The sequence below is a fragment of the Nerophis lumbriciformis genome, linkage group LG12 (genome assembly GCF_033978685.3).
Source record: "Nerophis lumbriciformis linkage group LG12, RoL_Nlum_v2.1, whole genome shotgun sequence".
NCBI classification, from domain to species: domain Eukaryota; kingdom Metazoa; phylum Chordata; class Actinopteri; order Syngnathiformes; family Syngnathidae; genus Nerophis; species Nerophis lumbriciformis.
Window position 1 is genome coordinate 7,422,893 of NC_084559.2, and position 12,046 is coordinate 7,434,938.

General features: G+C 41.7%; 1 protein-coding gene across 5 annotated transcripts in view; it reads left to right on the top strand.

The window, feature by feature from the left end:
• fgfr1a (fibroblast growth factor receptor 1a) overlaps nucleotides 1–12,046 on the top strand; it is a 60,574-nt gene that overhangs the window by 26,454 nt on the left and 22,074 nt on the right. For all 5 annotated transcript variants that reach the window (XM_072914281.1, XM_072914283.1, XM_061985833.2 and 2 more), the window contains 3 exons: nucleotides 6,552–6,794; nucleotides 6,931–7,020; nucleotides 7,288–7,460. In XM_072914281.1, coding sequence (XP_072770382.1) covers nucleotides 6,552–6,794; nucleotides 6,931–7,020; nucleotides 7,288–7,460 — 506 coding nt within the window. The remainder of the gene's footprint in view (nucleotides 1–6,551; nucleotides 6,795–6,930; nucleotides 7,021–7,287; nucleotides 7,461–12,046) is intronic.

Consider the following 12,046-nt stretch of genomic DNA (forward strand, 5'->3'; position numbering starts at 1 on the left):
TATATATATATATATATATATATATATATGTGTGTGTGCATTTACACAATAACTAAATATATATAAACTAATGTACACTTCTGTGTAAGTGTGTGCTTATATTAAAGATAATGTACACACCCACCTCAACTGTTTCACTCCCAATAAAGGATAAGGATGTGCTGAAACCCAAAACCTAAAAATGTGCCTTTTGGATCCGGTCCAGCAGTGTAAGAGCTGCCTGGACATGACGGTAGATACATTTGGGTGTTGACTTTCTTCAGTGGAAATTGGGAAGGGGCAGGACAATATAATAAAGCTCAGTGTCCAAATGATGAAGCAAGAGGAAGTGTCTTGGGCTGTAAGCCCTCAAAGGAAAATGTATCCCGGTAGTTTGTAGTAAAGCCCGTGCTGGGACCAGCTGAAGTCTCTGCATCCCATCTGAAGCCCAAACATAGTCATGTTACCAAGGCTTGACTGAACTTTGCAACCAACATTTATTTTTGTTAGTGTAAGAAAAATATCAATGGATAGCAAAGAGTTTATTAGTTATACTTTAAAAGATATCACGAGAAAGATAATACACTACTGTACACCATCAGTAAAAAAAAAAATGTTTTGTGGGAAATGACATCTTCCAAGGTGATACATTTCTATTTAGATGGACAAATGGTAATGCATTTTCATTCCTTTCATTTTTGAACCTCCAAATAGTCAGGTACTAACTATGCGCCTCTGTGCTTGTCCTGCTGCTCCCCCGCAGACTTAACTTGCCTCACTTCCCTGCTGGGTGACGGATGGCTTCAGCTGTTTACAAACAATCACAGCAGAAGCATTTGGTTGCATTCCCTTTGTCTTGACCAAAGAAACCAAATAGTTGTATGGAAATGATCACGTACTATGCATGTTTCATTGTTTGTCTGAAGACTTCATGTTGTGTTGCTCACATAAGAAATGACTCTTTTCTACAGTCACAGTTCCCAAGAGATGTGGTGGCTCTAATTATTCACTTTCTGTATGTTTGACTTTTTTTTGCAGTATTTTGCCCTAATTACTTTAATACTTGACATTTAGAGTGTGCAGTGGTTTGTAGAAAATATTGATTTGGTGGTTAATAATGTGACTGTGTAATATCAATACACATACCAATATGCAGTTATGCACTTATTGAGTTCAATATGATTAGAATCTAGGTACTTTATTTACTGCGTATAAATAAAAATACTGTATTATCAGGGAATTCAATCGATCGATCGCAACTGGACTGTTTGGTTTGTCTTAGAAGACGTTTCACCTCTCATCCAAGTAGACTTCATCTCAATCGGACCAATCTAAGTCTAAGACGAGATCTGACCAATGGAAGTCTATGAGCATTAACTGGTAAAGGCTACCGTATTTTCCGCACCATAAGGCGCCCTGGGTTAAAAGCCGCGCCTTCAATGAACGGCATATTTCAAAACTTTGTCCACCTATAAGCCGCCCGGTGTTGTAAGCCGCATCTAACTGCGCTAAAGGAATGTCAAAAAAACAGTCAGATAGGTCAGTCAAACTTTAATAATATATTAAAAACCAGCGTTCTAACAACTCTGTTCACTCCCAAAATGTACGCAAATGTGCAATCACAAACATACGTATATCAACATGGACAGAGCTGCGTGAAAAAAGCCACCCGGCCTCTTCGCGTAAACTTAAACTTACCTTAACCACTCGCTCATCTTTTCTTCATCCATCCCTTCGAGTTAGCTTTTATGATGACGCCGGCTGGAAAGGTCTCTTTTGGCAAGGTCTTCCTTTTGAATATCACCATGGGTGGAAGTTTCTGGCCATTAGCATGGCAAGCTAGAACCACAGTGAAGGATGACTTCTCATTCCCTGTGGTGCGAATATTCACCGTACGTGCTCCCGTTCCACAGTGCGGTTCACAGGAATATCAGTTGCTGTGAAATGGTAATACGTGTGCGGATGGAGAGATTGCGTCTTTTCATGAACCGGATCCCTGTCGTTTAGTAGGAGCCATTTTGTGGTCTTTACAGATGTAAACACACAAAGGAAATGAAACGTACGGTGATATCCGCACGCTTTTTCTTCTTCTACGCGGGCGGGTGGTTGCTTACAGTAGAAGAAGAAGCGCTTCCTGTTCTATGGGGGCGGGTGCTTACCTTGGCGGTTGCTTGCGTAGAAGAAGAAGCGCTTCCTGTTCTACCGGGAAAAAAGATGGCGGCTGTTTACCGAAGTTGCGAGACCGAAACTTTATGAAAATGAATCTTAATATTAATCCATATATAAAGCGCACCGGGTTAAAAGCCGCACTGTCAGCTTTTGAGTAAATTTGTGGTTTTTAGGTGCGGCTAATAGTGCGGAAAATACGGTACTTGTATGAGAGGCGAAACGTCTTCTAAGACAAATCAAGCTGCCCAGTTGTGATTGCTTGAATGCCCTGAGATTAAATAACCTGGATGAATGAGAACGTCCACAGAAACATATACTGTATTTTCTATTCATAGTTGTCTTGACACAACACAGAGTTGTCATCACAACTAAGTAGGAATATTTGTAATAAATCAAATGTTTTTCAAAGTTTGAAAAAAACAAAATATTTACGACCTTCTAAATTAGTCTTTTTAAACAACACCTTATTAGAGCCCTCTAAACCACCCATGTAGTCACCTTTACACTTGTTTTAGCTAATATAGTCGCCTTGAGTCTGTTCTATTGTTGATTCCATATTGTACTTACCGGTAGCTCAGAGGATCCTCTAAGATTCTTTGCTATGGCCGTCGCCCGGCCACTACAACACAATCACATCCTTGGTAATTCTTCAAAGTTAAAAACCACTCGCGTGTGTTGTTCTGCAAAAACTTGGTAAACTTGACAGTTGCAGCTAGATTAGTTAGCTTTGATGTAAGCATTCCGTGTTAGCATTCTGTGTATGCGTTGTCATTCCACATCATCCAAGTCAAAGCTGTGTTATTGATGTGGAATACAAAGCGCATTGAAAGACTTAATATCCGCTTTGTGCCAGACAGCGGTTGATAGCTGATAGCAGTCTCCATTAGCGGAAGGTGTCTCGTCGAATGTCCAATGCTACTTCCAGCTGTTGTCTTTGGATATCGCTGGCGTCAAAGGCTCATCAATGTAAACGTGTTATTGATGAGACAGGAGTTGAAGATGAAGTCCATCAGAAAGTTGTTCTGCCAAAAGGGTAAAGTTGAGATTGTCGCGGTGAAGATCGAGTATTGCTAGCATTAGTGCTATGTTGACTTTAGTAGGCATCACCCTTAACCTGGCAATACAAGTTGTGCTTGGAGAATATTTGTCGATTGCCACAACATAGTGACCAGTAATACTAATAGAAAATAAGACACATTACATATAATACATACATTCAAACTTATTTAACACTTAATTTTGTCCAAATATATGTAGAACGTGTTTTAAAATAAAAAGTTAATGAAGCCGCATTGGAAGCGTGATGTAGCGAGGGACGGACTGTACATGCAATCCTGCCCTGCCCTGGTCCACCCATTCCAATCATGGCAACTGAGCAGAGATCAGAGCACTACACAAGACAATTGGGCCAGACTTTAAGCAAAATAAGATTCACCTAGTTTGAATGTAACTTTATTTATGTATTGGGAATGCTATTTTCTCACCACTGTGCTTATCCTTAGGAAATGTCACTTTCAGGTTCCAACTTTATTTCATACCAGCATTAATTGACCGATTATTGACAATTGACAGTTAATTCTGAATAGTTAACATCTGTGATGCTTCGAAAACCTTTTCCCCTCCCACTGGTATACAACACACAGCATGCTTTAGAAAAACATATTTTCATTGACTAACTTTGGAGGTGTTGTTGACAAAGTGTAAAACATTTCAGCCACAACTCTTTAAACCTAGACGTTGAGTAGCGAACAATAACTGATACAGTCTGCTTTGCCAGTCCAAAAGCATTCACTGTTTCCCGTAGTCTTCACTCGATGGCCAGCTAATACAAAGCACACGCTATCTTTTTTTAATCACATCCACGGTAGCCCGTATTCTCGTTGACTCTTCTTGGACAAATGGACAAAGTTTTTCGCTAAGTAGAATCACAGCTGACCTGGACATTGGAAAGTTCTCTTGCTGTCTGAGAAGTGTTGTATCCCAAATAGCTGCAATGGCTTTCTCTTAAGGTATTCATGTGTGATTTCCACAAGCGTCTGTACATGTAGAAGAAGGAGAAACACGGCATGTCTGGATGACTCACCTTCATATTTCCAGTGGTTAGCTCCGAGTTACAAAACCGCTTTATTATGAAGCTGGCTGTAGTGCGTTCTTTCTGACGTCACTTCCTGTGTGGGGCGCAGTCTTTATGACGTCACTTCCTCTCCGAACTCAGTTTGTAAACGATCAATGAGTCCATACAAAGCCAAGAGCCGGAGATTCAAGAAATACACTGCGCACTTACAAATGTAAAAAATTGTCCGAGGAGGGGAACCTTAAACTATGGTTTAGTGTGGCTGAAACAGGGCTTAGGCTAAATAATTATTGGTTTAAGGGGTTATCCGACTTAGTGTAGACATAGCATTAGTAATGATAGCAAAAAAAGTGTTTTGTAGAAGTTTCTTGTAGGTTGTTCTATTTGTCCTGAACTGGGCATTAAAGTTGTGGTGTAGTGCTAAATGTTGTGAAGCTCATTTAAATGATAGTGGATGAGTTTGAAGATTAACTTTGCACAACACCGTGTTAAACCTTGTTGCTCCCAACTGTTAATCCATGCTAATTGAGCAGCAGTGAAAAGGTCCTCTACTGGAGTGCTTTCAGGAGAAACAGCCTCTTGGTGAATTTGGGGGGCTTGCTAATGGACATTTTCCTGTTCTTTCGCTTTCTACTTGTCTTGACTTTTGTCTCTAATCAATCCCTTTTACACATTGTCCACCCTTTCAGTTGCTTGTGGCAGTTTAAGTACGGAAACATGTTTTTTCCTCAACGCACCACTACAGCGTAGAAGAACCAGACAGACTTTGCTGCATTTAGCCATCACTTCAGTGGGAGCAGGAAATCCCAGAAGTCATTCATGCAGCATATTGCTTCCTATCGCCTAGCTAGAGCGTGTTCTGATGACTGGCGCCAACTATTCCTTCTGAATTTACACAAAATCGAGCTTTTTTGTACCCTTGGTTGATAACGTATCAGTGTTTACCTCTACACCTAAATTCCTTTTTCCTATTAGGCTGATTTTAAATCATGTCAATCATTGTCTTTCCAAATAGTCGGAAGACGTGTGCAGATGGTTGGCTAGGATCTTTAATCCTTTATAATCCAATCATAGCACCAGGAGGTTTAGCTCAGATCAAACATCCTCATTTTCAAAATAAATGTAGAGATCGCCACTTAGCTCAGTGTGTGAGTAGAAGTTGAAGTTGTGTGTTTATCATGCCATTTCCACACAACCCTTTTCACTTAGTCACACCTTTTAACTACATTCTGTCACATTTTAGCCCAGTTGTCACAGAAGCACAAATGGTCTTGACTGTGGTCTTCAATAAAACAACAAGCAGATTTTACAGCTTTTCTGGGTGTTTTATGATGTCTGCAGCTAGATTAACAGCTGGGATGTTGACACAGCTTTATCAGTGGCATCTCCATTTAGAGGGCAGGAACAGAAACACACTGAGTAAGAAGGTTTCCTTGGGTTGGATGTCGATTGGATAACTGTAACCAATCACTGTAAATGACTCTTCTGCTTTGGACACTTTGCCTGCGCTTCTGAGGAGAAAGTTGATCCTACCCCCTGGCCCCTTTTGCTGCTGGGATTAAGGGCCTGTCAGACGTATGCATTCCAGGAAATACCTTTACTAGGCCCAAGTGGGGTCACCATAGCAACTGGCGCTAGAACCTGCTGCTGCAGGCCCTCACTTGCTCACTCATGTGCATATGCTCACTCTCCATGGCTTTGCTGTAATGCTAGGTCTGCGATGCTTTTATAGGTTTGAAATTGTGACGCTCAGAAATGCTGTGATCCAAACATTGATAAAACTAATTATAAAATAAATTAGAAAAGTGTACACTTTGTGCTTTTCTCGTAAGTTGGCCAAAGATGCTTCTTACCTTTGTAGCCTTGCAAACAACACCATTGTGACGGACTGTGTGTCATTATAATTGGGTTACTCCCTCCCTCTTGGGTTATGTAGTCATTTAGAACGGGGGAGCTCAGGTGTCGCGCTCTGTGACGCCTCCTCGCTCTTCATTCCTGTAATCGAATCCCGAGTAGCTTCTTGATGGTTAGATGATTGGGCCCCATTTAGGTTGCAATTTAATTTGGGGAAGAGCCACAACAGGCTGTGTGCCAGAAGGAAATCAGGAAAAGTATTTCCTGGTGTCCCTTGGTCATAATATTAGAGAACATTTTTCAAAAAGAGACAGTCTCCTTTATGTGTGCAGTCTGATTGTTTTAGTTTCCATTTTGTCGGTCTGTGATTTGTGTTAATATTAGAGTTGGACCTGCTTTTTTAAAGTGATTATTTAGCAATGTCTGTACTATCTGATTCTTTTCAGCTCACACTATATCCCAATGTTCCTTTTAGTCTCCTCAGAAACACCAGCAGAACTCTTCACCCTCTATCTTGGGGGTCATCTGGACCTAAGCTGTTCTACGAAGGACTCCCTTCATGCTGTCAACTGGACTAAAGACCAAGTGGCCATCGTGGATGGAGAGCACACACGCATCCGTAATGGCCAGCTGGAGATTGAGACCGTGGAGCTGGCAGACTCTGGCCTGTACACATGCACAACCTTTGGCAACCAAAGCATCTTTTTCAACGTCACAGGTATTGTCATAAAACTCAAACCAGTGAGAGTCATAAAATCACATCGTAACATTGCTAGTTTGCCACCACAAATTCCAAGCCGTATAAACCAATACTGTATTGAAAATGACTGACCAAATTTGTGTTATTTTAACAGTCGATACTCTGGCCTCGTCTGAGGACGATGATGAGGACGAAGAATCTTCTTCAGAGGAATCTAAACTGTTAGGCAGTCAAAAACTGCTTCGTAAGTTGCCTGATTCCTTTTTAGTCACTATTACTGCTGTATGAAATCTTCATTTTTGCACTGTTTATGTGTGTGTTAGTATTTCTCTGTGAATGCCTGTCAGTAACTTAACTGACCCTTTGAGTCTATCTGCCTCTGAAATTCAAAGTCAGCACATTTTAAAAACACAATCTAATATTTAAGCCTTTCTTATTAGGCAGCCAATTAGCATTTTGATTCTGTGTGTTGATGTTTGTGTACATTGTGTTCTTTGTCTGTTTATTATAGCGATGGCTCCACAGTGGGCTCATCCAGAAAAAATGGAGAAAAAGCTTCACGCTGTTCCTGCCAGTAAAACTGTCAAGTTTCGCTGTCAGGCCAGTGGCAACCCAATACCCACTCTGAAATGGTACAAGAATGGTAAAGAGTTCAAAAGAGACCATCGCATTGGAGGGTTCAAGGTTAGTAAAACTGTAATGTACACCTGTGAATATTCTTTTAACATCAACTGTTGACTGAACAACACCCTCTTCAACATTTGGTTGTTGAATCTCAAACCTTTTGACCAGAAGTGAGAACATAACAGTGATCTGGTCTTTACAATCACAATATCGTCCCCTGGAGTAAAGAATGCTTACTGCAAGTGTAAATGAGATGCATAACAGAGGCAGTTGAAATCTTACACCACACAAGGCAAACATGAGCACACTCTGAATTGAAATGTCGATACTGCTTGTAAAGTGTAAGTGTGCAAGATAATACCAAGTCTGGGATTGGAGCAACGTTTTACCTGACAGAGGTCTGCTGGATACTTCCTGTATTGGGTGTCAGCCAGGGGCGTCACTAGACCTAATACTGTACTTGGGCACACCCAATTTATGAGAGCGTGCAAATTGTGCGAGAAAAAAAACAGATTCCGCACTTATTTATCATAAAAAAACATAAATAGTTCTTTAAAATATTCAATCATATCAGACTATGATGTTGTCCAGACCTTTGATTAACCACCTGGAATGTTCTGCGGTAATGCAGTAAATTTCCTTGTGACAAAAAAGTCACTTGACCAAAAGGCATTCTGTAAGAAACTGACAGGTTTTTTGTTTTCCAAAAAATTGTTTTTTGTTTTTTCCTCAAATGGGAGGTTTTGTATTTCAATATTCAAATCAAATGAAAAAAACATGATTGGGACATCATTCATTGATAGTCAACTCATCAACTTTCATCTCTCCCTCACCTCTTCCAGCACTCTGTTGTTCCACCTTGTCAGGACACACATGGAAATATATTTGAAAACATCTAATTGGGTCAACAAAACCCGATATTTTTAGCCATCTTTCTGGTGACAAATACATACATTTTACTATTTTTTTATGGCAACAAAACCAGATGCCTTAGCTGTAGCCATTTTTCTGGTGACAAAACCAGATTATTTTAGTCAAAGACAAACCGATTAACAAGACAAGTCTACTCTGCTATTTTTCTGTGAAATGAACTTAAATGATTAAAACAATTTGGCTCACAACTTGATGATAGGGAAACAATTGTTTCTTCCTGAAGATAGACCATTTGAGAAGCACTGCACCATCCATAGGTTACCTACCAACTCACACAATCATCCATACGTTGTATCTACCAACTCACACAATCATCCATAGCTTTCCAGTTGGCCCTTGATGCCCTCAAGGGTGACCAAAACTGTTCCATATTGATCCGAGATTGTTAACAATGGTGGATTGGACTTGTCTTTTCTGCGGTCTGGCATTTTCAATCCTCTTGATTTCCAAACGGATTTTCTGTCATCGAATGTACTCTCCGTGCAGCAGAGGTTATGGTTGAGCTTTCCTTGAACTCTCCCACAGATCTGGCTGCTGTTCTTTCCTAAAGCTGTTTCTCCTTCGGCAGCCAGGAGTGAATAACTGAATACATTTATATATGCATGAATTAAGTAACGTTTCCAAAACACAATATAGAATGTGAGATATAACGGGATCATGCATACATTTATTTGTTTTCAAAACGCTTACAAAAAAGGGGACCCCAAAAGTTTACTGTTGGACCCCATATTTCTGACTTGAAAATTCCTAGCGCCAACGCTGATGGAGTATTTGTGCGTGCAAAACAGCAGCAGGCGGCTGTGTCCTGTGGGCTGGTTCTAATACTAATGAAATATCATCCCGGGGGCCATAGATCATTCATTCGCGGGCCTTGACTTTGACACCCCTGCCCTAGAGGATCATGACAAAAAAGAATTGAGAAATACTAGATTAGCTGCTAAACTTAGACAAGAAAGACTTGTGGTTTTACTACTTGGTTTAAAGAACCACAAAAGAAGGTAGGGAGTATAAAAAATAGTTAACGGGAAGGTTTTAAGATTTCATCAATAAAAACCTAGAAAACATGTCACATGAAGATGCAGATGGGGCAATACCCGTGAATTCGCAATTCCGTTTAAAACATAAAAAAAGACCCGAGCTTTGACTGTTGTGAGACATATACTGGGATTTGCTGTCTTAACAGCTTTTTGGTAGTTAGACCGTTGCTTAGAATCTCCAGAAAAGCATAAGGATGATTTTTGTTTCCACTTTCCCTTTGCGTGACAACATTCACGCTCGAGTGCATGAGTAGGGTCATTAAGCCACGGCTCTCTAGCAGGCTTTGCTTGCCTATTTATGAATGGAGCGATTGAGTCAAAAATGTCCCTGCAGGTGGAATGAAAGAGGCAGATGAAGATGTTGGAAGAGGGGCAGAGAGTGTGAGAGTTTATGGAGAGGTTGACATGTAGATGGTACAGCACACATGGATTCATAGTTTGCTCTCAGAGCCAGGCAACATGACAGAAAATATTAAAGGGTAATTGTCTGAAATACCCACATTAAGACCAAAAGAATCCACACTATTAAGAATTAAGGATTACAAGAAAAAGAAGAGAATATTTCGCATCTTCAGCTCTCGCTGGATCGGTTCGCAGCCGAGTGTGAAGCGACTGGGATGAGAATCAGCACCTCCAAGTCCGAGTCCATGGTTCTCTCCCGGAAAAGGGTGGAGTGCCATCTCCGGGTTGGGGAGGAGATCTTGCCCTAAGTGGAGGAGTTCAAGTACCTCGGAGTCTTGTTCACGAGTGGGGGAAGAGTGGATGGTGAGATCGACAGGCGGATCGGTGCGGCGTCTTCAGTAATGCGGACGCTGTATCGATCCGTTGTGGTGAAGAAGGAGCTGAGCCGGAAGGCAAAGCTCTCGATTTACCGGTCGATCTACGTTCCCATCCTCACCTATGGTCATGAGCTTTGGGTCATGACCGAAAGGACAAGATCACGGGTACAAGCGGCCGAAATGAGTTTCCTCCGCCGGGTGGCGGGTCTCTCCCTTAGAGATAGGGTGAGAAGCTCTGTCATCCGGGGGGAGCTCAAAGTAAAGCCGTTGCTCCTCCGCATGGAGAGGAGCCAGATGAGGTGGTTCGGGCATCTGGTCAGGATGCCACCCGAACGCCTCCCTAGGAAGGTGTTTCGGGCACGTCCGACCGGTAGGAGGCCACGGGGAAGACCCAGGACATGTTGGGAAGACTATCTCTCCCGGCTGGCCTGGGAACGCCTCGGGATCGCCCGGGAGGAGCTGGACCAAGTGGCTGGGGAGAGGGAAGTCTGGGCTTCCCTGCTTAAGCTGCTGCCCCCGCGACCCGACCTCGGATAAGCGGAAGAAGATGGATGGATGGATGGATGGATATTTCGCATTATCTTTTCTTAATCCAATTGATTTTTTTTTATACTGAAAACTATTTGTGGTCTTGGGTTTGCATGAGAGAGTTTATGAGCCTAACTGTGGTGTAACAATGTTAGTCAAGAAAGTCAACCAGTGGTGACATCATCGTAGGGAGGTGACAGAGCTGGTGGGTAATCATTTCCATGTAGAGGCACGTTGTGGAATAAAAACACAATTGGACTCACACGCTCTGTTATTAACAGAACACAATCCTTTTCTAGGAAAAGCTCTGTTACTTTGCTGTAAAAATCTTCATTTTATTGTAGTTACGTTGTAGATAGATTGCGGCAACAAGCCTTTGCCAAATCTCATGCGCCCTGGTGAGCCAGAGTACTGTGTGCCTCACTGTATTTACCAGCAAGAATAATGATGTCACAATTGTATTGTGTAGTAGTAAATGACAATGTGTAAAACATGTTTCCGCATTTCAATATATTGGCAACAAACAAACCATGTGACCCACTTTATGAAGGATTCAATCAGGGGGTAGGCTCCACTCGCAGCTGTTACAGCTCAGGTTTCTGCCCAATATTTACTCAATCAGGAAATGTCCAAATATATATAAATGTTTTCATAAATGCTTCACCCTGACACAGTTAATAAATTATTGTTGGATATTTAAGCGGTTGATCAATCACTTTCTTTTGGGCACATGATGCTTCAGGTTTGAAATGCTATTGGGCTTTTTTGTCATCTTGTGTTCACACGAGGAAAGATTCAGTAGCACAGGTGTGGTCCATACATTTGCACATTAAACGTAAAGAAAGTCTGCTGTTTCCATCAAGATGTAGGCTAGTCCAGCCCCTGTCCTCTGCATCCCCAAGTCTTCTCCCTTCCCAGCTGGGACACATTTAGGAGTTTCCTTTCAGCTGCCTGTTCCCTCCTTCTTTGCACAGCCAACAGCCAGGCAGCAAGCACACTTTCACCATATGGCTGCTGTTTTTTCACTCCCGGAGCTAAGGTCTGCATTGTGGGCTCGGGATGCCTCTCATCTCTCCTACTCTTGTTTTTATGGCCGGGGTTCCATTGTTCATATCCCGTATATGGTCTGCAGGAAGAAGGGAATAATGTAGACCACATGTATGAAGCCAAGCACAACACATCTGGCAGCAGGCAGTTGGAGTCTCCTCATGTTTTAGTCAAACAGAGGAAACTGTATGGCTTAGTCTCAATACATGCATGTTTGATGTTGCCATTGCCTTAGAGCTTTGTTGGCTAATCACACAGTGCTGGTCTGGGCAGATTTATGGAAGAAAAATGAGAACATGTCTAGAAGAAAAGAAGCAGTCAT